The sequence below is a fragment of the Aythya ferina genome, assembly GCF_964211825.1.
Source record: "Aythya ferina genome assembly, chromosome: Z".
Lineage (NCBI taxonomy): Eukaryota > Metazoa > Chordata > Aves > Anseriformes > Anatidae > Aythya > Aythya ferina.
The window spans coordinates 13590128-13617662 of record NC_140299.1 but is presented as its reverse complement, the minus strand read 5'-3'; the positions used below and the strand labels follow the sequence as shown (position 1 = coordinate 13617662).

The window sequence follows — 27535 nt, the reverse complement described above, 5'->3', positions numbered from 1 at the left end:
ACACTTACTGCAAGATCTGGACTCTCTTTAACTTGGCTGAAATGCTTTAACATTAACAGGAATTTGTGATGAGCCAGAAAATGAGAAGTAAAACACTTTTTTTTTATTTTATATTGTACTAATGGCAATGGAATGAATGCAAGCCACAAGCCAGCATACTGGTTTAATTTGGGCAGACTGTTGCTTTCCGGACGTCCAAGTGTTTTGGTTTAGTCTCTCGCCATTCTCCTTTTTCTTACTTCAGGGAAATAAGACTCTAAAAACACTGGAAATGAACCCTTGTACACCCAATAGTGTTGAAGTGGTGGAAACACGGTCTGCAGCTCCCAAGATTGAAGATACAGAGATGATGTCCCCGGCAGCAGACACTGTTGTACCTGAAGATGGATCTGACTCAGAAACAGAAAACCATGTGGTTGTGTCTTACTGCCCCCCTATCATTGAAGAGGAAATCTCAAATCCCCCTATGGATGAATCTGTGGGGTCATCTCAGGTGGTTTACATTGACATCCAGTCAATGTATCAGCCTCAAATTAAACCAGAGGAGGAGTCAGAAATAGACTTAGTGACTACAGCAGGCTATAAGCCACAAATGCAGCTGCCTATCAGTGCTCTGAAAATAGAAAGTCGCTCACCTGCAGAGGAAGAATCAGATAAAACTGCAGGTTACAGACCTCAAGCAAACACAAATGCCTGGAACATGGACACTCCAGACTCTCCTGGATCAGTTGAAAGCAACAACGAAAATGCATCTTTTGGGAGCCCTTGCTCTATTAATTCCCGACAGTTTCTGCTTCCCCCAAAAGATGATGAAGATTCTCCCAAACCCAGTAACATAGGGTGGTCCTTTACACACTTCTTTCAGAACAAACCAAATGATTAAGTGACTCCACATTGCACCTGAACCTGCCTTCTAAATAAGCTCTTATTCCTGATGTTGTAAAGAAAGGAGGAAGAAAAGTGCAAAAAGCATGCATTATTCTCGGAGACAGTCAGCAGAGGTTCTAGTAAGCTGAATGTTATCATGTTTAAGTTAGTGAAAGTGTTGATGTTCCATTTTAATAGAGGCTAAGAGGCCAAAGTTATAGCAATTTAGTTATTACTCTAGTAAAGTATATTGGATATAGGGGGTATTGAGTTTAGATCTCCTGATAAATGTAGTCAAAGAACTCTGCCTACCTTCACATAGTGTTCCAAGATTAATATGGTCTCATACAACTTATAACTTGGAAAGATTGCTTTGCTTTGTCGTAGTTGTCCTCAACCGTGCATACTCAAACAGTGTATCCCCAACAGATTTACTCACTTGAGGGTTTCATTTATCACAAACCTCAGCCTAATGCATGGAAAGGATATGGTTGGAAACTCTTGAGATCTTTTACCTAGTGATAAACTAAGAACAAATCAAAGTGCTACTTTTTTTTTTTCTCCCATACAAAAGGGTATTGTCACTGCTTAACACTTCTGAAGCAATGGCTTTTCAAATCTATTGCTTTTTAACTAGACACTAGTTCCTGTACCTACTGTATGTTTATTCAATGTTTGACTCAGGGGTACAAACTTGGGAAAAAAGTGTAACACTGATTTAAACCTCAGCAAGAACTGCATGAAGTTTTAAACTTTTTTTTTAAAAAAAGAAACACTTTGAATGCTCTATATTTTTTCTATCCTTGGGTTAAGGAATTAATGTTTCCTAATGTATTGCACTAATACATTTTGTATTTTATAGTTTCAGCTCCAGATCTCCTGCCTCAGAGTGGTACAATACTCCATTCCCCCACAGTATTCAGCAGTCTTTGGACTATGCAGTAATGTAAGCCATGAGGAAGTCTCTGTCCACTAACACTAGTTGTCCAAGCAGTTTGGCACCAGAAATTAGAGGTAGTACTATAGCTCCTTGAGAACAAATTGCTCTTTGGATGGTCTTTATTGCATTAGCTTTGCCACCTGCTGCCTGGCTGTTCTCCACAATGTCTATACAACAGGACCTTCTCTACAAACCTTATCTAGGAGTACAAAGTGGGATTGCTCCAGTGGCATGGAGAAACCCAAGAGGTTTTAGTGCCACTACTTCTACCTCTCCTTTACCAGACATGTGAAGTGAAGATAGCTTAAATTATGTAAATTTGTGTGCTTAAAAAAGTGTTCAGAACAATCATCTTTGAAAATTTTTGTTTTTGCATATGCATCTATAGGCAGCTGTAATTGTAACATTTCACTTTGTAAACTTCAGACTGTGGCATGCTATGAGTTTCACTAGCTTACAAGACAAAGTACTTTCTAATTTACCTATTCCTTATCACTTTATAAGTAACACACAGTGATGAGAGATCAATTGTTTAAATGCTTGATCAGAAAGGGTCTTCATAAAGTTGTAACTAAACCTTTTTCTTTTTTTTTTTTTTTTTTTTTTTTAATTTTGATTTCCTGAACTAGATTGTGGCTTTTGGAATAAGTAAGATGAGTGGATTTCTAAATGAGATTCCAGACCAAATAAAGAGGTTGAATTGGTTGAGTTGGCTAAGGGGCTAGTTGTAAAGGTGTGTGAGCAGACCAGCAGGATGGCTAGCTTAACAGATGTTCAGTCTACAAAACTGCATTATCTGGCCATCAAAATAAAAACAAGCATTAGGCTAAACCTAGTCACAGCAAGGGGTGGTGTGGTTTCAGTTACTGGAAAGTCTCTGCCATCTCTGTAGAATGAAAATGCAGAGGGATTTCAAGACTGACAGAAAGGCAAAACACTAAATAGCTTCCAAATCATCATGAGTAGCAACTGCCTGTGCGGGCCTTCTGGAAGAGTGAAATGTGAAGCCGGTAAAACCAGATCAGTCTGCCTGAAAGAACTGAAAGTGCAGATAGGATTCTGCTTTTGAGGATGAATCTTGGAATTAACAGAGCTGCAAGTGAAAAGAAAGGCAGTGTGCATAGCTGGTGTCCATCTGTCACCAGGCATCCCTGCAAGAGAAAGTTTCCTGCCTAACCTATTACTGCCTATTATTCAGAACACTAAAATAATACATAAATGGAAGCAGTTCTGCTCTTTGTGCTTTATAGCTGGGCAGTGGGTATACCCTAATACTAACCATGTTTTCTTTCTATTCCAAAGCTCACAAAGCTTCATTTAGAAATGATTTCTTTTCACTAAGGCAGATTTTTCTTTATATATTTATCTCCTAAGATGAATTTTAGATTGTGCTGCCATATGCTTTTAATTGAAGCAGAAGATGTCAAGAACAGAGTGCATGGATAGTGGTTTGTTGTGTTTGTGTTTAATGGAGCTGTTTCTCAGTGCAGAGGAGCAATTACTCTAGTATGGTGATTCATAGGAAAAAAGAAAACTGATCTAGAAGAACAACAGTGCTTTCTTATGGCTGTATATTGCAAGAAGTAACACCAAACTGAAGTTAGGGAGTACTGTCAAATTTTAACTTGCCAGACTAAAAGTCAGGTTGAATGCAGAGAACACTTGGAGCTCACAGAAATCAGCCTAACACCCTGCACAGTGCTCTTATGATAGTTGAACACAACTATCACATATTCAGGTTTTCCTTCACGCTGCTCTTCCTTTTCAGTGAAGCCAGAAGCACTTTCAATTGCTTCATTTCTTAGTGATCAGGTAGTGGAAAATTCCCCAAAGTTAGGGTCTGCCTCAGTGCTATTAAGGCACTTGAATGTAATTATCTGTCATTGCTATTTTTATTATTTATTTTTTTTTTTTTAAACTTTGAATATCTATTTTATTTGTCTGGTATTCTGACTTCCAGGATGTAGGGCAGAAGAGTCCTGTTAATAGCAATGGCTTACCATATCCTTAATCTTGTATCAGTAGCACTACAGTGGGGCAAGTAGGGGAGAGACACAGGCTTGCACAGCATATGTAGCATTGATTACTGTTGCTTAATGGTTATGAACCAGTGAGTAGTCTTCATTCCAGCACTAGAAAGGTCAGTTACTTTCACTATGTGGTTCCCATCGAGCCTATTCAGTGCTACCAGTGAGGACTCCTTTCAAATGCCCGTCTTAAATCTTCTGCAGCAAATCCATGCACTAGATGGGCAGGGAGAGTATGTGTGCTAATTCAGTAACCAGATGAAGACACCCTTAGGTGCATGCAGTAGTTAGAATGAATGACAAGGACTGTCAGGGCACAGTCTTACTGGCTGAGCCTGAGTGACATGTTAAACCATCTTTAAAGCATCTTTAAGAATGTCTTCCATACCAAATTCACTTTCAAAGTGTGGTGCTGTTTAGCTTCTAGATGTACTGGTATCAATTGTAAGATTAAAACTTTGGGCTTTAAGGGGATCAGACTCCTCGTACTAGTGCCTTTGGACTTCCCAGTGAGCCTCTTCAGTCAAATTAGGTGTGAGTAGAATTCCTTCTCCTTGATTTTAAAAAACGTATTAGGAATCTTGTAGTCCTGTATTTCATAACAGTAATTTTCTGAAAGATCTTATTCCTTTATTGAACATCTATTTTGTTTTAGTCCTTTTAAATTTTTGCTTTTTTTTTTTCTAAAAGAATAGAAAGTTCTTTTTTTTTTTAATAAAAAGAAGGAAAAAAAAAAAAAAAAAGAAAGAGAGAGAGAAAAAAAACTTCCAGAAGGGATACAAGCAGAAGAGATTGTATCCAAAACACTGTTACTCCTAACTCAATGCTTCAGTTCTCTGGCTGGATCAGTGTTCAGAGATGCAGGGTGCCAATGTCAAACAATGTCTTTCCAAAGCAAATCATCAGTGCTGCTGCTTTTTTGTTTTGAGCCATGCCTGTCAAATGTGACAGTTGGGTTTGTTTTTTGTAATTTTTTTTGTACTGTTCACTTCATGCATGGAACAACGGTCATGTTTGATGTAATATCATGCACTCTCCTATTTGACGTGTTGGTTATTTTTGCTGTTCTAACTGATGTGCAGGGGCTGATCTGGGATCTTGGTTTTGTGTCTTAAATTTGGGAGTTGTTGATTTGAATGTGATATACCTCACAGAACTACTAGTTAATATTTCAACAAGTAAGCTAATGTTATGGGCAGGCAGTGAATTATCTCCCCTGCTGTGTGGTGGCTGCATATGCAGACTTAGGACCTAATCACTGACATTTGTTGTTGTAGGTGTCTCTGTTATCCATAGCTGCTGCTTTCATGGGTAAGCTGTTTCTAAAGGGAACCAGTGGCTGTGTTGTCTGTCATGGCACAATTGGCAAGTGTAACATGTTTCTTCATCTTTGGTTTATGTGGGGGACCAGAGCTTTTCTTTGCTGGGCACAGGGCAGGCAGCAGAGTGCTCCTGCTCAGCTCAAGTTTCAAGCTGCTCTGAAGAGGCACATTCAAGCCTCCTCTCCCTCTCTTTCTCCTTCTCCCTTTCTCCCTCCTTCTCTCCCCCTTTTCTTTCCCTTTTTGGGAAGTACAACTGTGTAAAGTTGAAGTGGAAGACTGTGGGGTTCCCTCTTATGCTGTCCTCCTGGACACTTGGTTGAACATGAACTGTAGCAAAAATGAAGACAATTGAATGCATTTGAGGGAGGTGATTGGATATCACTATTAAAAGGCAATGAGAAATTGTGTGGTCTATTTTTAGACAATTGTTTCTTTGTAAATAGAATATTTGTACCTATGAGTAGATAGAAATATATTAAAAGAATTTGAAATGCATAGGAAAAATATGGGTAGTATTTGAACAATCAGATTCCTAACAAGGCTCTGTACCATAAATACATCAGGAGCTTCCCATGTAAATAGCATCCTCTGCTCCGCCACGACTTTGATGAAGACTTCAGATCAAATGACATTAGTATTTTTAACACTAAGTAAGGTCCTAACTCCTTAGGCAAATACGTGCTTGCAGCATTGTGTAACTAGGTGCGTATTGCAGAAGAAGTTGGCTTACGGTTCCCTAAGCATGTTTTTTTGAGTCCTGTACTTGAATGCCTTCGGAGGTGCATTTTCGCCTAGAGGAAATGGTTGCTATCTACACTCCTCCTGCCATCCTACACAGAGTTCATGCTGCCATGCATTTAGCAGTGACCTGTCTGCCTGCTGTTCAGAGACAATGTCTGCAGTTCTAAGGATTCGTTGTTGGCTTCTTCATTGACTTGTCCTTAGCAAGCCTGGGAACACAGTCCCGGACCCCAAATGCTGAGATTCAGAAACATTGGAGTGTTTAAAAGCTCATTTCCTCATGCTTAGGCCTGTCTTAAATTTGTAAATGCCTTCTTAGAAGCTGGAAAACAGTTTCTTCCATAACAATTTTCTTTCCCCTCCTCTCCTATTTATATAACTCTGGATTTTCCCCAGTGTTTCTAAGATAGCCAGTGTTTATTTCCTTTTTGCATGTTATGCAAACAAACCTCAGATGATTTTGGCAGGGTTTTCTGTAACTTTACAAGTTGTCCCAGGGTGCATAACAATGCTTTTTCCCCACAAAAATGTCTATTAATTGATTTCTCTTTTGAACAAAACAAAAAAAAAAAAGTCTAAAGAGAGTATTTGTATTTCATATGTTGGGGGCTGAGCTTCCAACTGCAGGTGAGCTGGCCTGTGAGCAGGGTGCTCTGTGAGGGATGGTGTTAATTGCTTGCCAGACTCATCTTGCCCTTGTGCCTGGGTAACTCTGTCATGAGCCAGCGCAGAAGCCATCCTTATTTCTTAACGTGTTACCTGATGGTGTCTCAAGATAGGATTTTGGACAGTCCCAAAGCTGCACTTCAACTGGAGTTACCTGAAAGCAAGCTGCAGTGGAAATAGATGCACAGCTTCCATGAGCCTGCCACACGTTTCAGTACCTTTTCAACTCACTTTGGTCTAATGTGAAAACCATAGTACCCAGAGAGCAAAGTTTAACCAGAGACTATGTAAAAACTGAAATGTTTTCATTTTCCTTATTTGGGCTGAGAAAAGCTCCAAAAGCTCAAATAGGACAAAGTAAAATAGACACTGGTAAGGTCTCACAGTTTTTAGTAGTAATATAAATAAATAAATAAATAAAAATCTTGAATTTCACTGAGACAGTGTTTCCTTAATGTGATTTTAAGAATGGCTTACGATGAACAGCACCGTATGCTTCATAGCCTGCCAGAAACATTTGTAAAGCAGGGATGGCCAAAAAGGAAGATAACTGAATCACCTCTCATCTGAAACCCTACTTGAAGGTAAAGATAGTTTGAACTTTGGTCTGGCTATGGCACACAAAGCAGTGGAGCTAGTGAAGTCATGCAGGTCACCTGAAGAAAAAAAAAAATGTTGTACTATAATGCTGTAACTTTCAAAATATATACTGTGAACAGGTTCAATGTTTTTTTAGCTCTTTTTATACCATATTTTTTACAGCATAAGTAATTTGTTTAGAGATGTTTTTATGTTATGTTTTTACAAAGATTTTAATGGACTTTTGTTGAATACTAGTGAAAATATTGTTTCCCAATTTGAAATGGTGATCTATAGAAATTAGTTCTGAGAATAAATCAATAAATCAAACTGACAAAATAGCCAACCTAACACACTAAACCTAATCAGTCATTTAACATATTTCTTTTGCTGAATAATAACAAAGTTTTCCAGCTTCCAGATCTGTTATGGAAAAAAAAGATGTCTTTTACAATTTAAACAAAATCATCACAATGCACTTTAATGAAGTTGTAGCATACCAAGTGGAATAGTGATTCAACAACATGTATCAACACAAAAATCTGTTAGCTAAGCAATTAAACAAATGCATGTTTGAAAATGGAAGCATGGGACTGTGTTGGGGAAATAATATTCCAGTGGGGCAGATGACATGTAAGACTAACCTAACACTAAGATACCAACTTTGCATACATTTTACGCCTAGTTTGCTTGGCTGTTGTAACTCCTGTTGTATTGCTTGTGTGTCTAAAAATACGCATGTATTTAACAATTTTACCATAGTATTGCCATGGAATTTAATAAATATATTTTCTTACACTCTTACATGTTTTGATATTTCTTGCTTGCATGTTTATTTTTAAATAAGAAGTAAATTCTGCTCATGCTCTAGCATAAACAGAGATATTTTAACTTTGTGCCAGAGTAAATAACCACAGGATCTGGCAAGCACAGCCTTGGTTTCTTGATCAGCAGAGTAACACAAGTACTCTCTGAGCAGCTTCTCCTAAGCACAGCATTTTGTAGTGCATATGTTCATGGTTCATTGAAGTTCTCCTGGTTCATGTCATGCAATGTGACAAGAGGAAGAAGGTCACTTTCCTTACCCATGTCCTTGGCATGTGGTTCTAAGACAACGGGGTAAGGGGTGTTGAGCGATGATTTCCCTGCAGGCTTGGGCTGAAGGCTTGAAGAAATGACCAGCTGGAGCGCCAGAGCTCTCTGGTGGATGGCTCTGCATGGCAGACATTCCTATCCGCAGCATGTAACGATGCAGGAAGAAGGGGTCCAAGCTGCACACCATGGGATTGGCTTGGTTGATAGAGGACACTTTCTCATAGTGAGATGATCAGCTTCTATGGTGTCTGTAACATGGGCTTTATGTTTAAAGCTATTTATGTTACTGCACTTTGAAACTAGCAAAGGAATTTTGTGGCTCATTTAACCACAGCATCTGAATCACAAGCGACCCACTGGGTTTTCAGCGTGTGGACAGACAAGTGCCATAACACATCATGAAACCATGAAAAGCCATGGTTGCATGACAGCACTGTACTCAGTCCATCTCTGCTGAGGCAGTCTCCAAAGTTGGAGTCAGTTCGTTGTCTTTGCCATAGCAGATGGCTGGGGCAAGTTGTTGATGTGACACGAGCTACCTTGGTAGCTACCATTGAGTTCCACACAATGTTGGGCAGGTAAGGGACCAAGGGAACTAAATCCTTTAATCAGTAAAATGACTTCAAAAAATAGAGACGTGGAAATGAGGAAAGGTTTTGATTGTTCTAAAGGTGAAATCCCTAAGCTGCTCCCAAGCCCTACAACTGTTTTGGCCAATGGAGGAATACCAGGGATGAGAGCAAGGCAGGTCTCATTCCATCACCTTATGGCCTTAGGATTAAAAGAAGCAAAGGGGTGATAGCATTGCAATAATTCCAAACAGTTCAGCAGTTGTTCAGACACTGGACATTAAAACCTTGGCAAAACCAGCCTAAGTCTGTTTGGTTCTTAGCACAGCTTGGACAGCTGGGGCTCACCATCCATTCACACTGAGGTAGCCATGCAACTGCAGCACCAGAGGAACATGTAAGTAGTGGGTTTCTTTGTCCTTACAGCTAGAGCTGAGCCAAGTACATAAAGGACGCAGACCAGCTAGCCTGGGCTGAGCTCCACCACTACAGAGCCAATTTGGCTCAGCTGAGAGTGTTGGCCCTTGAAGACACAAGGTGGTCTCTGACCTCCTCACAGCTACCATCAGCTCTGCCCCACCACATGGAGCTCCAATGTGGCAAATAGCCCAGCAGTGCTCCTTACTGTACGTGTAACGCGTCTTCTCATTGTGAGAATTCACCTCCAGCATTGTTTGTTTTCTAGTCATGAAACCAGTGCAGATATCAGTTATTAACAATATCCCGTTGGGCTCAATTTACAGCCACTATGGAGAAAATACCTCAAGCCAGCTGTGAGCTGGAGCTTTTCATTTTGAGTGCATTTCACACTCTATGAGCTACCTGGGAGCTATGAATACAGGCACTTTTAAAACATAATTAAAAATCACAGAGCCAGGAGGATTCTGAGTTTCATATAGTGTTAGGGCCTTCAGAAGAATATGATTTGTGCTGTAGCAATACACTGTCAAAGTTTGAAAGTTAGGTAGTGATGGAGAGTTGGGATGGTCCCATTCTTCACCATGAGGACATGAGTGCAGAGAGATGACTCAAAATGTCATTATTTCCTGTCCTCATTCCCACACGTACCATCATCTTTTGCCTAACTGTATTTCTTGCTTATTGTCAGTGCTAGCTGCTCCTAACACATCACTGCCTGTAGCAGTAGCATCCAGTGTTTCCCTGCATTTGCTGTTAAAAAAAGTTATTCTCAACCCATGAATAAAGGCAAGAGTCCCTGTGTATGAATCACTTATTAGTGCTAAAAAAAAAAAAAAAAAAAAAAAAAAAAAGAAAGAAAAAAAAGAAAAAAAAGCATTCTGCTTGTTTGGATGATGAATTGGTGATTTCATTTTTGAATTCAGCTTCGTTGATGCCAAAATTAAAAGATGTTGCGAGGGGAAAAAAATGGAAGCAATAGAAATTGTAAAGAACATTTTAAATATTACCTCTCTGTGTCTTTAAAAGATAAAGAAAATTGAAAAAAAAAAATGAGGGAAACTATTCTGTGTCCATGAAAGGTGACAACAAAAGTTGCTGCTGTTGCCACTGGAAAATATTTAAGGACTTGCAAAACAAACACAGGGGTTGAAAGCTGCTGTCTTCCAAGCCGGACAGGACTTCTGCTGCCCTGTTTCTTCCACCCAGTCCCCAAATCCGAGGTTTTGTGGCTGCCAGCCCCACAGCAACCTCAGTGACATCCCCACTCCTACTCCTGCCATCTCGCCACCATGCACAGTGCAGGAAAAAGCAGCCGGTGAGGCTGGCATTGAGAGAACAGCACCACTTTTTCCTCAGAGAGGAAGAGTGAAGGAAGCTTAAAAAAGACATGGGGAGAGGAACAATGTTGTCTCTGTCCTGTGCACAATAAACAAAGAATAATGCTCCAACAGCGAGGGGAAATACAAGTGAAATGGGGATAATAGGCCCGCAGTGCTGCTGGGCACTCTCCATGGCAGGGTTTTATGAGAGGGCAAAGATGAGTTGGGGCTGGTGGAGCTGAGGATGAAAAAGGGACTTGAAGAGGTGATCTTTTATATCATTTCACACACCATAGCCAGTGCAGGGTTCATCCTGGCCTGCTCGGGGACACGGCTGAGGGCCAGTGCCTGCAGGCTGCTGGGAGCAGCAGGCCCTGGCACCGCTGCTGCTTACTCACCGGTGAGCCCAAGCACGGGGGTGGCAGCCACGTCCTCACCCCTCCGCGGGGACAGAGGGCACCCGCAGTGACTCAAACTGCAGGAAAATGGGAGCGAGTGGGAGGCCTGCCCCCCCCCCCCCTCCGCCCCTGGAGTAAGCTGCTGACAGACAGAAGTGTCCGGCTGATAGGATGGGGCTGCTGCTCTCCCTGAGTAAACCACTGATGCATTTTTATCCGGTGCTTTAAAGTGTTTTCCCAGAAGCAAAGTCTGGGTAATGAAAAGCGTAACTTTAGCAGCCCCCTCCTCTTCACCTCAGGGCCAAGGTGGGGGGACTGGCATGGAGAAGAACTCCTGGCCCCTCAATTTGACCACCCAGGACACACCACCACCAAAGCGAGGCTTTGCCTACCACAAAAATTGGACTATCCTGTCCTCAACAGCCTTTGTCCTTGTCCTTTGGTCTTGTCCTCAGCAGGCTTTTCTGCTGAAGAAGCTGGACCCTGGGGAGGTGGCTCGGGCTGGGTCACAGCAAGGCATGCTGCCCTGTGGGAAGGAAAGGCAGGCAGCAGCTCCCAAAAACAGTCAGTGGCCTCCAAAAACAGATGGTGGGCGTCCTTCTCCCTTGCCACCACCATCCCTTTTATCCTGACTGTCCCCTGGGTTCCCAGGCACAGCACAGACCCTGCTTTGTCCCATCCAAGGCTGGCACCAAGCAGGGTTTTTCAGGATCAGTGTGGAAAATCAGGAAGAAAACTAAGAATTGAGATTTAGGAAGGGGATTACATTGCAAAGAGAGGCACAAGGATTTGGGGATACAAAGCTGCATTTCCATGGCTCTTCTGTAGGAATTTTTGTCTGTCCCCCACCCTCCCTCCACCCCTCCCCTTTTATTTTTTTTTTAGCAGTCTGCTCAGAAGCACACAGAGCCACCACTTACCTCACAGGTCACTGCAGGGCCCAGGCATGGACAGCTGTTCCCTGAATGCCACCTCTGCCGTGGGGATTTGAAATGTAAAGCAGGACTCAAAAGTGACAAAATCCACCAAAGAGATACAAACCAGCTCCAAGGGCTTCTGGAGCTATAGTGGATGTGCAAAAGCCCCTGAAGTTGCCCCAAATTCAAAAGCCTGTTGTTTGACCCATCAGAAAGTCCTGCCAGAACATGGGAATGGTGGCCATGTGGTGAGCAGTCTCCATGCCCTGCAGCTTACTCCAGAAAAGCCAGGCACTTGCAGCAAAAGGACACAGGAGTTTCAATGGGTGCAAGTGCATCCTGCTGTGCTGCAGTGCCAGGGTTGCACTGAGCCTCAGATATATACTGGGTGATAAATAATAGAGTTAATGAAGAACGTTGGCAAGCAAGCAACACATCCAAGGCCAGTTCCTGGGAAAATGACTAAGTGCTCTGCCATGCAGCCTTCCCTTTTACCCTCTCCTGCCCTAGCCCAGTTCCAGGGGTGGCCGAGCCCCTGCACCTGGTCAGACGCGCCTGCACTCCTGGCACCAGTGTTCTGCTCAGCCTGCTGAGTGCTGGAAGCCCAGGGGCATGTCCAAACTTTGCCAGGAAGACCACAAATGCATGTGCAGGGATGCTCTCCATCTGGAATTTTCTCAGGCTCACTCTAAAAAGTCCCAGAAAACACTACTTTTTTTTTTTCTTTCTTTTATTTTTTTTCTTTCTTTAAAGCAATCAAGCCTCACAGCATCCTTGCTATTCGCCCCCCGCCGGCGCCGTGCAGCTGTGTCACTCATGCTCAGCCTGCGCTGCGGTGGGGCAATGCCGCCAGCGCCAAATTCCCGCGTGGTGATACACACATTTGGGAAGAGGCGTTCGCAGAGCTGCAGCTTGCTGCTTTTCCTTCTCCACAACAACAGAGGTATTTCCTACCAGCTGCCCCCCTCCCTGCCTTTCAAAGAGTGGCTTTTGTTCTGGAGAAATATTGCCTTGTACCAAAACACCAGCTACTCTGCAGTAAATTATCTTAAAATAGAGTTCTCTCCTGCCAGATGTTTGCCTTGGAACTGCTCTCCAACCCTGCAACAGAAACTAAAGGATGGAAATGAAGAGGCTCACGTGACAGAGCAGGGAGTGATGCAGTTTTGGGACTGGCGCTGCCCCTGTCACCAGCAGCACAGTGGCCCCCAGGACAAGGGGTCTGACTGGCCAGATCTCTCTGCCATGTGCTGGAATGGGTCAGGTCTTTGGTGCTTGGGAAAACCCCAGTGCACATAAAACACAACTCTTTCCTCTCTAGCAGCCAGCAAGCCTCCGCAGCTTTTCCTTTTTACCCCATTTTCAAACTCTTAGCACTTTTCCTGTTTTTATCCAGTAGCATCAAATTCCAATTATCTTCAGTTTAAAGCCATACCCTGACAATGTACTTCAGTGTCATTTGATGCATACGCTATCCTTTTTTTCTTCTGATCACACATACACCATACATTCATGACCATACACCTCTGTCCCCATAGGGCTCCACAAACCAAAAAAACACTTTGTTTCTCCTGGGAGAAAAGCTATGTGCGTCTCCAGCTCATCTGCCATCTGCTTATTTATTAGATTATTAGTTTTTTTTATCTCCTTATTATTTTTTCTGCAGTGCTATTTCAGCAGGGGATGGAGCACAGGTGCACATGCTACATGCTGGCACCATCATATATTCTTCTGTTTCTTTCTGTTTCTAACTCCCAGCATCTCTTTTCGGCCACTGCTGCCAGGTCTGCATGGAGCACAAGATCATCACCCCAAACAATTGAGATCTCCCATCAGTACATACAAGAGGGGCTGTGGTCTCCTCAGAAGCTATTTCACATGTGCTCACATCTAGCACCACCTGCCATTTGCTCCCTACAGTCTGCAGCTGTTCAAAGCCAGCTCTAGATGCGATGAGACTCAGAAACGTGTTTTGGTTCCCAGGGAGCACCCTGGGCACAGTAAAAAAGCAGCCAAATGATCCTGTTTCCCATTGCTTTTGCCACATCAGGTCCTCCCAGCACGTTGCCGTTCAGGTGAGCCCATGCTGGCAGGGAAGTCAGTGCTTCTCGGGCACCTCTGCCCCTTGACAGCTCATAGTTCTGCTTCAGACAAAGAGTTAACAAACCCAGAAATCTCCAAACTATGAAATTCTGGATCATTTCCTTACTGTCTCAACAGCACTCTTTTCGCCTGCTTAAATTACAGTTTGGCAATCAAGGTTGCACAAGTGTTGGTCCACTGCCTAGAAAATATTTTATTTTAAGAGGTCTGTGACCTACCGAGGTCTCTTGCACATCCCTTTTCTCATTTTTCAGTATTAAAAATTGTGATTTAAAATACCACAGCAGCAAGAGTTTGTACTTTTTTCCTCCTAACCTTTTAATCTGTTTAAGCCAGGAAAACTTCAAAATGTACATTTTAAACTGTCAAAATTTACAAAACAAAACAAAACAAAAAAAAGATTTAAAACTGGTTATAATTCACAAGTATCTCCACCAAAACTGTATAATACAGACACTGAGCCTTCCATATAACCAACTGAAACCACAGGTCACTTTGCTATTTTTAGGAAAGTGTGCAAAGAGCTAATTGTATAGTACACCTAAATGTCAAAAGTTATACCATGTAAGCAGGTCTGCTGCTGCTATAAAAAATATACAAGTATAAAATTACTCCTATAAAATTGGTTCATTGGTTTTTGTTGCTTGTAGTAAAAAAGTAGACTTTAAGAACTTTCCTCCTCAACAAACAACAACATTTTGAAACCACTCACTGCAGCTGTTATTTACATGGGATGAAACATAACTTAGCTAAATCAGAGCGGTGAGAAGAACTGCTGATTTGGGGACATATATTTGAATGCATAGATACGTTGCCTGCTCATGTATCTGTTGCACAATACAGTTGTACCATTGCAAGGTGGAATGAATGCAGGTGTTTAAAGACTGCCCTTTTTGACATTAAAAAAGACAACCTATGGACCACAACACAGCCACTGAGCTACTCATAACACCACACAGTTCTCTGCCGTTTGCACTGACGCACGACCTTTAGCACTCACTAAACACGCAGCGGGTAAAGGGGACGGCTCCTACACAAAATACTCAGTTTGGTTTGGTCAGCAGAGGAAAGGAGAGGGAAAATGTTCTTTTCTGTTTTAGGGTTTCCCTTTGGCTCTGTCATCTTCTGATGGTGACTGTGGTCTGGCTGTGGAGGGCTGCGGCAGCCAGCTCACTTTCAGCTGCACACGCAAGCACAGGATGAGTCCTCAGCTCCAGGTCTCCTCTCTTGTCACTTGGTCCCACACATGTTGATGTTCTTCCCGTCAGCTGCATCCTCTACCAAGGAGATGTGGTAGTCGGTGGACAGCGTGAGGTGCGAGATGCAGCCCACCAGCCCTCTCAGGTACTGCCTGTTGGTGTGCAGGGCGATCTCCTTCATGCCACCTGGGGAAAAGGAAGCAATGAGACACTCTTCACCAACATGTGCTCTTGCTCAGCCCACTGCATGCCCAACAATGAGATACAGCTTCCTAGCAAACCTCAGAGGTGATTTTTGTGCTGTGGGTTGTGCTGTGCTTTTTAAATACAGCTTTTGGGCACTCAGAGAGGATAAGCAGAAGAGAAAGAAAGTGGATCCTGATTACTTATTGCAGAAACTGTAGCAATAAGTAGCCTGGGCACTGGGAAAGCTTGTGCCCAGGCTCCCACTAATGTGCAGGGTTTGCAGCTAATGTTACTTGCTGGGGACTACAATGAGCACCTTGGTACTAGTCCCTTCTCCTACCACTGCTCCCCTTCCCTCAGAAACCAGGCTGTGGAGGATCAGAGGCTGCTGCATGGAGCCTTCACCTGGACTCAGACTGAGCTGGAATGCCTTGGCTTGTAGCCACTCTTGCAAGCACAAAAACACATTTGGGTGCTGAACATGGACAGCAAGCACTCACCTACATAGAGATCTCCATTGATGTTTAGCTGCCTCATCTTGCCAGGGGATTTACCAGTCCTGGCTCCATAATCATCCACAGTTACTTTGCCAGATTGCCCATCCCTGAAATGAAAAACAAACAGCTCTTAGGCATCCAGCCCACAGCCAGGTGGGAGAAGCAGCAGCATCCTCCCCCTGCCAGGAGGCCAAGGGGACTCAATGCCTGGTGGAGGATGGGGCTGATTTGAGGCAGTGACAGGTTATGGCAATCCTGACCCCTCAGGGTGTTTCTTTTCAGGGACCTGCAAAGGTGGGGACACATTTCTGGAGGAGAAATAAACTGGAAAAGGAGTAAATTGCACAGCTAGGGGAGGATGGGCAGGTGCTGATGTGCTTTTTAAAAATCAGACATGATATAAAAAGTAAACTGCAGAAGCTTAGACAAGAAAGGTGAAAAAAGGCAAGCTGAGGTAAAACATGAGAAGCGCCCTGCTCAAACGGCCCCTTTCTTGATGGAGCTTTTAGGCCACTTCCTCTTCATAAATGGTTAATAACTGCTTTGACAGAAAAGCCACTTGTCAGCTTCTCTTCTCACTGAATTTGGTGACAAACCGTGCTAACATCAGTCTGTGATTTCCAGGGAACTGACATCTCACAAGGACAGAGATGCGTGCTTTCCCCACTGGGCACGCTGGCCTCCCATGAGGTAATGAGTTATAAATGTGAGTTATATATACACTGCAAGATGCCTGCACCTCCCCCAAACAGAGAAAGTAGGCATCCACGGTCCGTGCTCCAACTCTTGTGCCAGTCCTCGGAGTGCTCACTAGGGAATTTCAGAATGCAGACGCTGAAGAGAAATGCAGTTAACCCGCACGGTATGGGCTGGAGAGACGGCCTGTCAGCGCCTGGGAACAGCCCCGCGTGACGCTGGCAGCCTGCCTGGAGCTGTGCTGGCCTTCAGAGCTGGCACCACCACCTCCAGTACAATGATCTCTGTGTGTGCCCTCCTGCAGCAGCCGAGCTGCTCGTGGCTCAGCCCCAAAGTACCGCGAGAACAGGGAGGGAGCTGTGGTGGCTCCTCTGCGGTGCTGCCTCTGGGATGAAGCGGGGCCACTTACCGAACGGCCTTCACCCGGTGCCACCGCCCATCACTGAAAGAGCCGTTCACCACTATGGAAGCAACACCACTGCCCAAATTGTAGCTGCAATTAAAATGAAAAACAAGAACCACACATGCCAAACCATAATGTAAAGTGTTACCACCACCTCCCTTGCAAAGACTGTCTCCCTGCACACTGATTGAGCACCTTAGCTCTGTGCTTCATACATCTGCTCAGCCCCCAGAGCCCCCCTTTGGATCAGATTTTGCACGTAACTTCCTTTGGAAACCCAGTGGTGATGCATTTATTTTGCAAAGTCAGGCTCATGGAGGAACACACAAAGCTCCCTTCTGCCCAGGTCAGAGAGCGTACCACATCATCACTGGCACAGGCAGCAAGGAGAGGGCTTCTACATGGCATTTCCTCCCAGAGCCAGGAGGTTGTGATGGTCAGTGACCTACAAATCCTTGGCCTAATGGGAGAGAGGTTGCTAAACTCCATTGCTAAATAAACTATTACCCGTCAAATAAAGCATGCATTACAGAGAAGATTGAGACCTGTGTTGTTAGAAAGGATGAAACCTAATGATATAAATACAGAGATAATCATGAACTTCCAGGGTTCATTTGAAGCTCAGTATTTCTTTGCTGCTAGTGAAATTACTCAACAGACACTACGTCCCCATCAGGTTCACACTTCAGGCATCTTAATTTCTGGGTTCCAGACACCTGAGCCTACCTTCACAAATTGGAGGTGATGCTACCTAGAAGTGGGATCATGAGGAAAGATATGGTTTTCAAAAGGCACGAGTCCCATAAAGCACCATGCAGAACATTGCACAGATTCTGCCTAACTGTCTGCAAGGGTGAAAACAATTCTGGAGAGCAAGAACAGGAGACAAGCCATTTCCCAACACTGCTTTTTGACAATAATATTATTTGTTTCTTAAACAAGTGGCTGTGTTAGTGGTGGCAGTAACAAAGCCTGGTGCCAGCTGTCCCTGTGTAACAGGGAGGGTTATTTTGGGGTTTAAGAAGGTGAGAGTCCTGCTCCCATGTGCACACCCAAGTATCCAATGAAGACTAAGCCTACAGTGAGCATGGGCACTAGCAAGGATTTCTTTCCTTGACCCTCATTCTCTCTGCAAGCCCTACACCTGGTCTACTTACTTAAGATGGCAAGAGCAATGGGGGGAGTTACTGACAGCACTCTTACCCTCTGAGGGTGACTTTTACCAAAAACACTGTAAAAATATGATGTTTTAAGAATTGTTAGGGAGAGAGGAAGAGTGATGTAAAATTGGCCGCATGTTACTTCAGCTTGTATCCTTTCCCAGACAAGAACTGGATCTATCACTGAACAAAACATAAGTTGAAGTTCCTTCAACTTGGTTCCTTCAAGCACCGAGTGCATTGTATGCAGTAAAAATAAGGATGTGATAGTTTACCTGAATATTAGTGCTCCTTCTTGAAGGCCTAGAGAAATGAAATCACTATTAGGTCGCATGGGACTGTCTCCCCTCCACATCAAAAGACCTTCCTTCATTGTGGTTTTAAACCTCATGAACACATTTGTTCTTGCTCCTGATACCCTGTTTAATGTAAGAGAAGGAAATAATAGTAAAATATTGCACTGAGCCAGTCTTCTTTCAAACAAACCTAGAAGATGATGCAGCATTTCATGTCCCCCCATCCTGCTGGACACTGTCTAACAACTTGCCTACATTCTCATTTGTGAGGGACTGTGGTTCACAGCCCCATTTCCAGCATTTCAGAGTGGTGGAATTGGATCTGGTTCCCCAGAATCCCAAACGCTGGGTTATTCCATGCAAGAAAGAGAAAATACTTTTTTTCCCCATCTCATGTGAGATGCAGTCTCACAAGTAGACGCTGAGAACGTCTGGTAGGTTGGGTGCCCTGGGAGGTGAGAGGTATGGATCTGCAGGTGAGGACATATGGCAAACCTTCCAGAAGCAGTGGTTGAAATAGAGGCTGGTATTGCTAGAATAAAATTTGCAAAATTTGCTGGAATTTGGACATCTTTTAGAGAGGAGCCAAATAGAAGTCTGAGGACCTAAAGTTTAGTCTAGAGTAAGAGTTTAAACCCTTGGACAATGGATGAAGTATCTGTATGTTTATTCTCTGTTCTCAAAAAGCACACACCAGTCCTCCTCCATATCAGATGTACGCTGATATTTCTTCAAAGGCTACAAGATGCTTATCTATTGTAACAAGCTAAGCCATAAGCAAATGTATAAAAAATATATATTTCCTGAAATATATACAATTATGGCAGAAATAGTTTAAAACACTTAAATATACAACTTCCTGCCACAAGAGGCTCCCAACACTGTAACAGTAAAGAACCAGTACAATCACTTATGCTCACAGGAGATACGTTACCTTTTCAGGATATCTGGATTATTGTATATGAGGTAACTACGACCAATAAACTGTGGTATTTCAATTGCTTCTGTAATGGCTGAAAAGTATTAAAAAAAAAAAAAAAAAAATTATGTATGTTAGCTGACATGGAAAGAGAAGGAAAAAAATGATAAATAAATAAATAAATAAATAAAGGCTGTTTTATTGATTTAGTCCTGCATTGACAGGTACCTGCTGATGGCCCAGAAGCCAGCTGAACTCACGGACACTGACTTCCAAAAAGGAACCATCAGGTTGTATATAAATACAGGGGCAGTAGCTGGGGAATTTCAAACCATTGACTTTATACCATGGGCCTACTGTCTTGTTCCACCATAAACATTAGTAAAGGAAAATATGAAGTATTGGGAAAATGCTGCTTTTTTTTTTATTGCTGTTGTTTTAATCCCTGTTTTCGTATTCCTTGATTCTCCATGGTGCAGTGGAGCACCTCTGGGAAGCATTGCAGGAAGAGGCTAGCTCTGGGAAGGACATCCAAGCCACCCTTCATCCCATTATGTCTACCAAAAGCAACCGAGAGTATTCTAAAGGATGTAGGACAGAGGCTGAACGTGCAAAGCCTCTTGGCCCGTGCATTCAGCACGCACAGCAGTGCTGTCTGGCAGGGTAAGTATGTCTTGCCCAGACCTCACTGGTGTTCCCCCAGCTTCTTTCCCAGGGACAGCCCCTGGCAGAGCTGTGGTTTGCAGTCCCAGTCCCCACTGGGAGGGCAGCTTGTACTCCAACCAGCACAAGAGCTCATGTACTGCTTCCCACTGGGAAAAAAAACATTCACAAATTAACTCAGATGTGTGATGCAAATCACAGAACATGCCTGACATAGACCTGCTGGCAGCCTGTGAGTGCTGTCCTGAACAGATTTACTTTTGAGTGAGCATCCTACAGCTTGCTGCTGAGCTCACATAGCTGCCTGCTGCATTAATATAAGCCAGTTTTATAAATTCCTTGAAATAGCTAACTTCATCCTATTTTCCTATTGAGAACTAATCCCTTCAACCCACAGCTAATCCCATCTATATAGATTTCAAGCTTTTCAGTGCATGGATGTTTGCTCTCTTTGTGCAATACTGAGTCTGGCTAGGCTTTAAGAGCTCACTGTAACACAGATACATAACAATTGCTGTAGTCTGGCAGCCAACAACAGCAATACAAAATTGAGCTTTAAGTGCCAAGAGTGAGAATTTTAGATAGTGACAAATGTCTGTTTCCATCCATAGTGAAATCAGGAAAGCTGCCTAATGTGTCTAAAGAAACCACCACAGCCCGCAGCCTGCCAGCAGTGCTGTAAGATTGCAAAAGATGCATTGGGCTTGGCCAGACACTGCTTGCTCACTCTGATGCTTTCTGTGTTGGACAGTCTCCGACCACAGCGGATGGAGGCAGAGGGTGTCAGAGCCTTTTTCCTCCCTGTGCGTGTCCCGTGCTGGCAGTAACACCTAGCTGCTTCTGCCTGCGGCAGAGGAATAGGCTGGTGCCGTGCACAGCCCTTGCCCTTTCCCTCTCACTGATTTCTTCTGCATAGTAGCACTTCATGTCCATTTATCTCTGCTTGCTCTTCACTGTGCTTCTCACTGGCTGCATGGAGTGTGACCACAGAAAACCAGGTAATTCGAGCAGTACCCTTAATGCATGCAGGAGCTTCACAACTGGAAAGGACTAGGGCCAGTAAAGAGATGTTGTACCAAACACATTCACTCCCCTCGCGTTGCTATTCAGCCAAGAGGCACCAAAGCTCTCATGACAAGCAGGAGCAAAGTCTGAGCAGCTGCAGTGACCTGAAGGAGCATCTACCCCTGCAAAGCACCTGCCTGGCCCCACTGCTTTGCAAACGCAGGGGCCAGCTCTACAGCCACCATGCTGCACTTGGCAGGTGTTCTGGATGCAGTTTCAAATATTGACTGGATGAGGCTGAAGGAAGTACTACATAATGCCAGAAAATGTTTTGGATTGTTGACAGAAAATTGCCAGACTTAATGGAAATCCAGCATCCAGCTTGCTAGAGCAGACACAGGCACACAATGACAGAGCAGTTTTCATATCATTTGCAGTACTTACTGTTGAGGCAGTAACTTCCACACTCTGCAGCGAGTCAGCACAAAACAAAACAAGAATGTTCTGGTTTTATTTTCTATAACATAAGCATCTCCCTTCCACCGACCATCTAGTGGCATGCCCACTTTTCCACAAACATGTGAACCCCACTTCCCTTTTCTATAGGCAGGTGTAATCAATTACGAAAATAGCACTCAATAGTTTTACCCCAACTACATATATATATATATATGCCTGCTTAAAACACACAAAGGTGCAGCCAGGTAGGACCTGCACTAAACCTTTCTGCTGTTTACAAGTGCTAGTGACTTACCATGGCTTATGAACAGATCAGCTGTACCCAGAGGAAAACAATGATTTGCCATTCCACTCTATGTTACAATTAAGTACAACTACTTTTTTTTAAACACTCATCACAGCTTGGAAAGGAGACATAAAACACAGCAATGCCAGCAGAAACTGATGAAATCCTCAGCCAATGATCCATTATGGTGTAAATGGATAGCTCGTATCACATACCAGAATCTTTAGGTTGAATTTTTGTAAGTGCATGTATTATTTTGGAGAAGGAGGCATAGTCCCACACAAGCACTTTGTTTTTTTCAGTGCCTGGGGTTACAGCCTCTCACCAGCAAGCAGGATGGAGGCTGCACCTCCAGCCTCTCCCAAACCAGCTGAGTGCACCAGCCAAGCCCTGTGCCAAAGTAGCAGCATCCATACACATGAATCCTGCTTTAGCTGTGTCTACACACTACTGACAAGGTACAGGTAATGATTATTTTGAGAAATCTGTTCTGGGCTCATCAGGGCTGTCCTGAATGAGGTGCAGAAGGAGATACATCCATACTATCTGCACTTCTGTCAACACTCAAGCTGCAAAACGTTTACTTGCCTCAATCCGCCCTAGAGACCTGGGTATGCTGTCTCAAAGCAGGAGCACAGCACCCTGCAAAATCACAATTCCTCCCCACTGAGAAGTCAGGATAAATGACATTCCTCCTGCTAATACTTAGACCACAATAACGTAAGCAGAGCAGTTTCTTGCATTGTTTTTTAATAATATGTTTTTGTTCTAAGACACTGTCTTTTTTCGGAAGAAAAGGCCAATCTATTCATCATGATTTAAATCAAACCACTATTTTTCACATTGAAGTTTATGCCTGTGATAAATGAAAGAGTGGGTAAGGACAATAATGTCACTCATCTTTTTTTTTTTTTAACGTTTTTGCTATTACATTGCAACAGTTCCTCAGGGTTTTTCAAAATCAAGCCTAACACTGAAGGGAAACATCTCCATCTAGTGGTACAACATATATTCCTTTGTTTAAGGCTTTTCATGCAGTCAAAATACTTTCCTGAGTCTAAGGCTTGAAATATTGTAGTGGTTCTGAATAAAGAAAAACAACATGTGCCTGAGCAGGTTTTTCTCCTTGATGTTCTGTGGTACCAAGATGTCTACGGTACCAAGGTGCAGACAATAAAATTACAGAGCAGTAAGAGTCTACAGAAGGATTAGACCTTGCTGTATATGAGACCCAAATTTATTGTTAGCTCTAGGGAGGATAAAATTACAAGGGTTATCAATCCTCATGCTTCAGTACATAAGATAATCACTGGCTGAAGGACGCTGGCAGGAATTCCCCTTTTGTAACGCACTGCGTAACCAGGGAGGTATATGAAGCGTGCAGTACTGTCCACTGTGAGCAACCTGATAGTGGGCTGCTATCTGTGGATCACTGCTCTGTGCTGGGAAAACAGTTATGATGTTTGTAAATAACAAAGCAAATTCTTGCCTGGGTAGGTGGACTATGCATGGATGCAAAGGGAGCTCTGACCTCCAGGGTTTCTATTTCAAGGAATGTGTACAACAGTTGCAGTTGCTAAATGTCTGCTATTTCTGCAAAGAACTCTGGATTGAGATGTGGGTATTGTTACCTTTCTGGCAATGCAGCCCATCGAAGCCCAGGGGACAGTCACATTCATAGCTGTCCTTCTTGGGAATGCAGCTGCCTCCATTTGCACATGGTGAGCTCACACAGGGGTGGGCTGCATTCGCTAGGTTGACTCCAAAAGTGAAATCATGTGCCACATCAATTGTCCGGTCATTCAAGATAATCTGGGTGTTAAAAAGAAAGATACAAAGATATAAAACGCATGCTAAAGCCTTCCAGGCTATCTGTATTGCTCTGCTAGTCAGAAGACTTCTTTATGAGACTTCAGAGAAAGTTAACACTAGAAATTTGGCCCACAATCTGTTCCTTGGGATCAGAATGTTTTTGAGGCACAGGTCCAACACATTCACCCTGACCCATTTGTGATGAAATTTCTTTTGTGTTTTGTGACACAGAACTAGGCAACCCTATATGGAGAGAAGTGGTGTGGGATTTACCGGTCTGGTCTCTGAACACTAAGCCGTGATCTAGGACTGTAAAATCAGATGAGCACTGCTGAGAAAAAGCATTTCTGAGATCAGGAAAACCCCCAGGAGACCAGTGTTGACAACACAAATACTATGCAGAACAGCTTGTTTTTCACGCTCTTTATTGCTTTCTAGTACCTCATTTTGCCGGAAAGAAGCTAGAGTTAAGAATGGATGAAAAACATAATTAACGACTTCACAAAACTGTCTGTGCACAAACCAAAGAGAATTGTTAGATGTTGGGATTTCTCCAGTGTGTCGGCAACATATGTTCTCCAATAAAACTGACATTTGTAAAATCTCAGCCAAGATTCAAAATCTCAGCACAGAAATTACATCTGTGTGTGTAGCTTCTGATCTCAGCTACATCAAAATAAGAAGTCCATTTTCACAAATAAATAGATTTTAAAGGCAGAAGTGAAAATTATAACAGTTGCGTACCCTGGCTCCCACATAACTCAGATAATGTACCTTAGGGAGGTTTATGTGGGGAGGGAAGATTGCAAGGAGAGCCTATACTCTGTTTCAGCCAGCGTTAAGCAACTTCAACAGTAGAAAAACATCCAGTCCTGTCACAAACATGGATCAGTGAAGAGCTCATTACCTTTCCAGCTTCTATCTAATTTCCAGCTACATTGTGCCACTAGTTAACAAGCCCCCACTTATAAAAATGCTTGTTTCTTCACTTAAACTATTTTCAGCCTCCAGCCATTGTTTCACATTCTGCCTTTTTTTTGCATTGTTTCAGAGAAATCCCATCCTCATGTAGAAATTAGCAAGCCACAACAAAGTCACTTCTTACCCTTATCTGAGTTGCCTAAATAGATTGAGATCATAGGTCTCCTAAGACCTAAGATTGAGATCTTTCTATACTTGGCACGTTTTCCAGGACTTAGTGATGTTTACAGCTTTATTTCTATAACATCCTCCAATATCCTGCTGTGTTTGAACACAGCAGTCAACTAAGAGTCTTGCAGTACCTGAGAGGCAGGCAGTGCTCCCCCTGACATCCCATCCGCGTTCTTAACTATACCAAAAAAAAATATGAGTGCATGCTCAGCATTTCCAAATCCTTATCAGTGCCTCTGTATTTTAGGGTACAGTCCCATATCATGTAAGTGTGACCTAAGTTCTTTGTTCCCAGGCTTCCTACCCTATCTCGCTCTCCAAGCTGCATACTGTTTATTCAAGCCCATCATTCCAAATACATTCATGTCACTGACCTGTTTCCACCGCTATTACAGACTCCTCCGATTTTCATGTTTTCTGTTAGATAACTTACAAAGATACTGAAAAAGGTGGACCAAGTGATGAAAACAATTACACTAAATTGCAATTACATCTCTGTCTTGATCAATTAGATTCACTACTAGTGCTTTTTATTTCTTAATTATATCTCATACAAGAATTTCTCATTTTAAACACTGAAGATTTTGGCCAAGCTTTGAGCTTTATCCAGATTATTTTTGGTATGCTAAATCTAGGGAGAGCACTTGTTAATTCAACTTGAGCTCTCTTTTGACTACTTATTCAGAATATTTTACAAATTTATGTATTTTTTTCTTTAAAAAATGATTTCACTTAGGTAAAGCTGACTGTACTGGAACATAGTCCCTAGAGTCTGCCAACAATGAAGAAGATCTTCCCCATTCGTGCACCCCACATAAAAGAGTAAGAGGGGAAGGTGTAGAGGAGAGCTGCTCTTGGGTGGCATAAAAATATTCTAGCTGGACTGGAAGCCACTTTAATTTGCACCTTCTTTTCTGCTCATTATTGTACTTATAGCTACCTCAGTGTGTATACCTTTAAGTATTTGAACATCTCTTCTGTTCATTTATTCATATATTGTGTTAAAGGGCACTCCAAGGGCTCTAATCTTGACATAGTATTAGGCATCTCTCTCTACTTGCTTCTGTATGGCTTTAACTCATTCATTAGTACAGAACAGAAATTAATAGGGAGAATAGTAGCAGTAACACTTGCTGGCTATTAAAGTTTGACAGACCTTTCATTGCAAGTATGTGTTTAAGCACTTTGTGGAGGGCTCCTGAGATGAATTCTTGGATTATTTTGAATATTATCAGTGCTATAAGGGCAGGTTTTCACCTAAAGTGTCCACTGGATAGGATATACAATGAGATAAAAAGAAACACATTCAACATGCTACTCTGGGCACACACCTTTTGGATGCTCCCACTGAAGGGCCTGAGGATCCCTGAGTTCTTCTTCACTGCATCGTAACTGGGGACTCCGCCAATAAATATCTCAGAGCTGCACTTAATCTGTGTGAAAGCCCCCTGCAAGAAACATAGCAATAATGTTTTATTAGAGTAGCTGGAACCTAGTTTGTATCTTCAGACTGGCTTAAATTAGATATTATAGCTTACTTCGATGCCTCGTTACTTCCGTTAATTGCATTTCTTTTTTTCTTTTGCAGTTTTCTCAAGAAATCACAGGACACTCTACTGCATGTGCTTTACCCTTAGCTAAGCTAGCTGCAAAAACCCAAGTATTTCAGAATGGGAAAACTGAAGGAATAGAGGAAGGAGAGTTCTGAAACAATACTAAGTTTCTTCTCTCCTTACTCACTAGTCAATTCTCATTCTGATTGCTGTCTGCACACCTAACTATTTGCAGAGTTGAGGTACATGGATGGAAATCCAGGACTCAAATGAGATTCATGAAGTTAAAATCAAATCAAGGTCCATGCAACCGAGACTCGTTTAATGTTTCCAACATCTGAAAAGCAAATCCACAGGAAGATAAAGGCTAAATGGAAGAAACATTAGTTACTAGAAGCAGCTGCTCAGGATCTGATGGGTCTACTCAGCTTCATGGTACGAATGGAAAGTAGTTTAATATCTAAAGACAGGATAACTGTTCAATCCCAGATTTAATTTAATTGTTGGCAGCTCCCAGCCAACGTTCTTTTGCAGCTGCACTGCAGCACTTCCAGAAGAAAAACATGCTCTTACCTTTACCCACCTACATAGAGGCATCTCTACTGCTCTGCTTGAATATTTGCCACTCAACCTGCTCCTTGACCAAAAACGGGCATTTCAATTAATTTAAATTTTTAAAGGAAAGTCTTTCCTTTAAATAGTTTCCCAGTTCACAGGAAAATAAATAAATAAATGACTAAATAAATAAATTAAATAAATAAATATATATATATATATAAATAAATAAATATAAAGAAGAACTAAAAAAAAAAAAAAAAAAAAAAAAAAGAAAGAAAGAAAGAAAGAAAGAAAGAAAGGGAGATTCTTCTGCTAAAGGAATTTGGAGTTTCTTTTTCTGACCAGACTTTACATTATGAAAGAATAAAAGATATTTTCTAAGAAGTTCTAGTCTGAGGTTGTTGGGATAAAAAAATAAATATATTTCTATATGCACAATTGAGTGCATCTGCTTTGAGTGAAACACCGTGTCTAGGTTCTTGCAAGCAGCATTTCATCTTATTAAAACTCTCTATGAACTCTACGTTAGGGAAGAATAAAATGCAAGTCATCAACTATTTCAGCAGTCCAACCCTTACTCTACCCTGAAAACTACTTTTGCAAGGACAAGACAAGGAAATAATTTTCTTTTGGCTTATCTATCCAGCATAACGTTCAGAGAAAAGTAAAAACAGGACTTTGTGCACATAATTTTCTGTTTCGTCCTTCTCCAGATAAGCATTTCATGG

General features: G+C 42.5%; 2 protein-coding genes across 9 annotated transcripts in view; one reads left to right on the top strand and one right to left on the bottom strand.

Moving 5' to 3' along the window:
* Positions 1-7946, top strand: part of LOC311426589 (leukemia inhibitory factor receptor-like) — a 114041-nt gene extending 106095 nt beyond the window's left edge. For 5 of the 7 annotated variants that reach the window (XM_084503050.1, XM_084503049.1, XM_084503048.1 and 2 more), the window contains one exon: positions 245-7946. In XM_084503050.1, the coding sequence (XP_084359176.1) occupies positions 245-883 (639 nt within the window). In that variant the 3' untranslated portion in view covers positions 884-7946. The remainder of the gene's footprint in view (positions 1-244) is intronic. The other 2 variants (XR_014686887.1, XM_084503052.1) reach the window with 2 other exon arrangements.
* A 6310-nt stretch (positions 7947-14256) lies between these two features.
* EGFLAM (EGF like, fibronectin type III and laminin G domains) overlaps positions 14257-27535 on the bottom strand; it is a 75047-nt gene continuing 61768 nt past the window's right edge. For both annotated transcript variants that reach the window (XM_084505090.1, XM_084505091.1), the window contains 7 exons: positions 26028-26144; positions 23364-23544; positions 19335-19413; positions 18380-18523; positions 16951-17034; positions 15849-15952; positions 14257-15348 (listed from right to left, as the gene is read on the bottom strand). In XM_084505090.1, the coding sequence (XP_084361216.1) occupies positions 15194-15348; positions 15849-15952; positions 16951-17034; positions 18380-18523; positions 19335-19413; positions 23364-23544; positions 26028-26144 (864 nt within the window). In that variant the 3' untranslated portion in view covers positions 14257-15193. The remainder of the gene's footprint in view (positions 15349-15848; positions 15953-16950; positions 17035-18379; positions 18524-19334; positions 19414-23363; positions 23545-26027; positions 26145-27535) is intronic.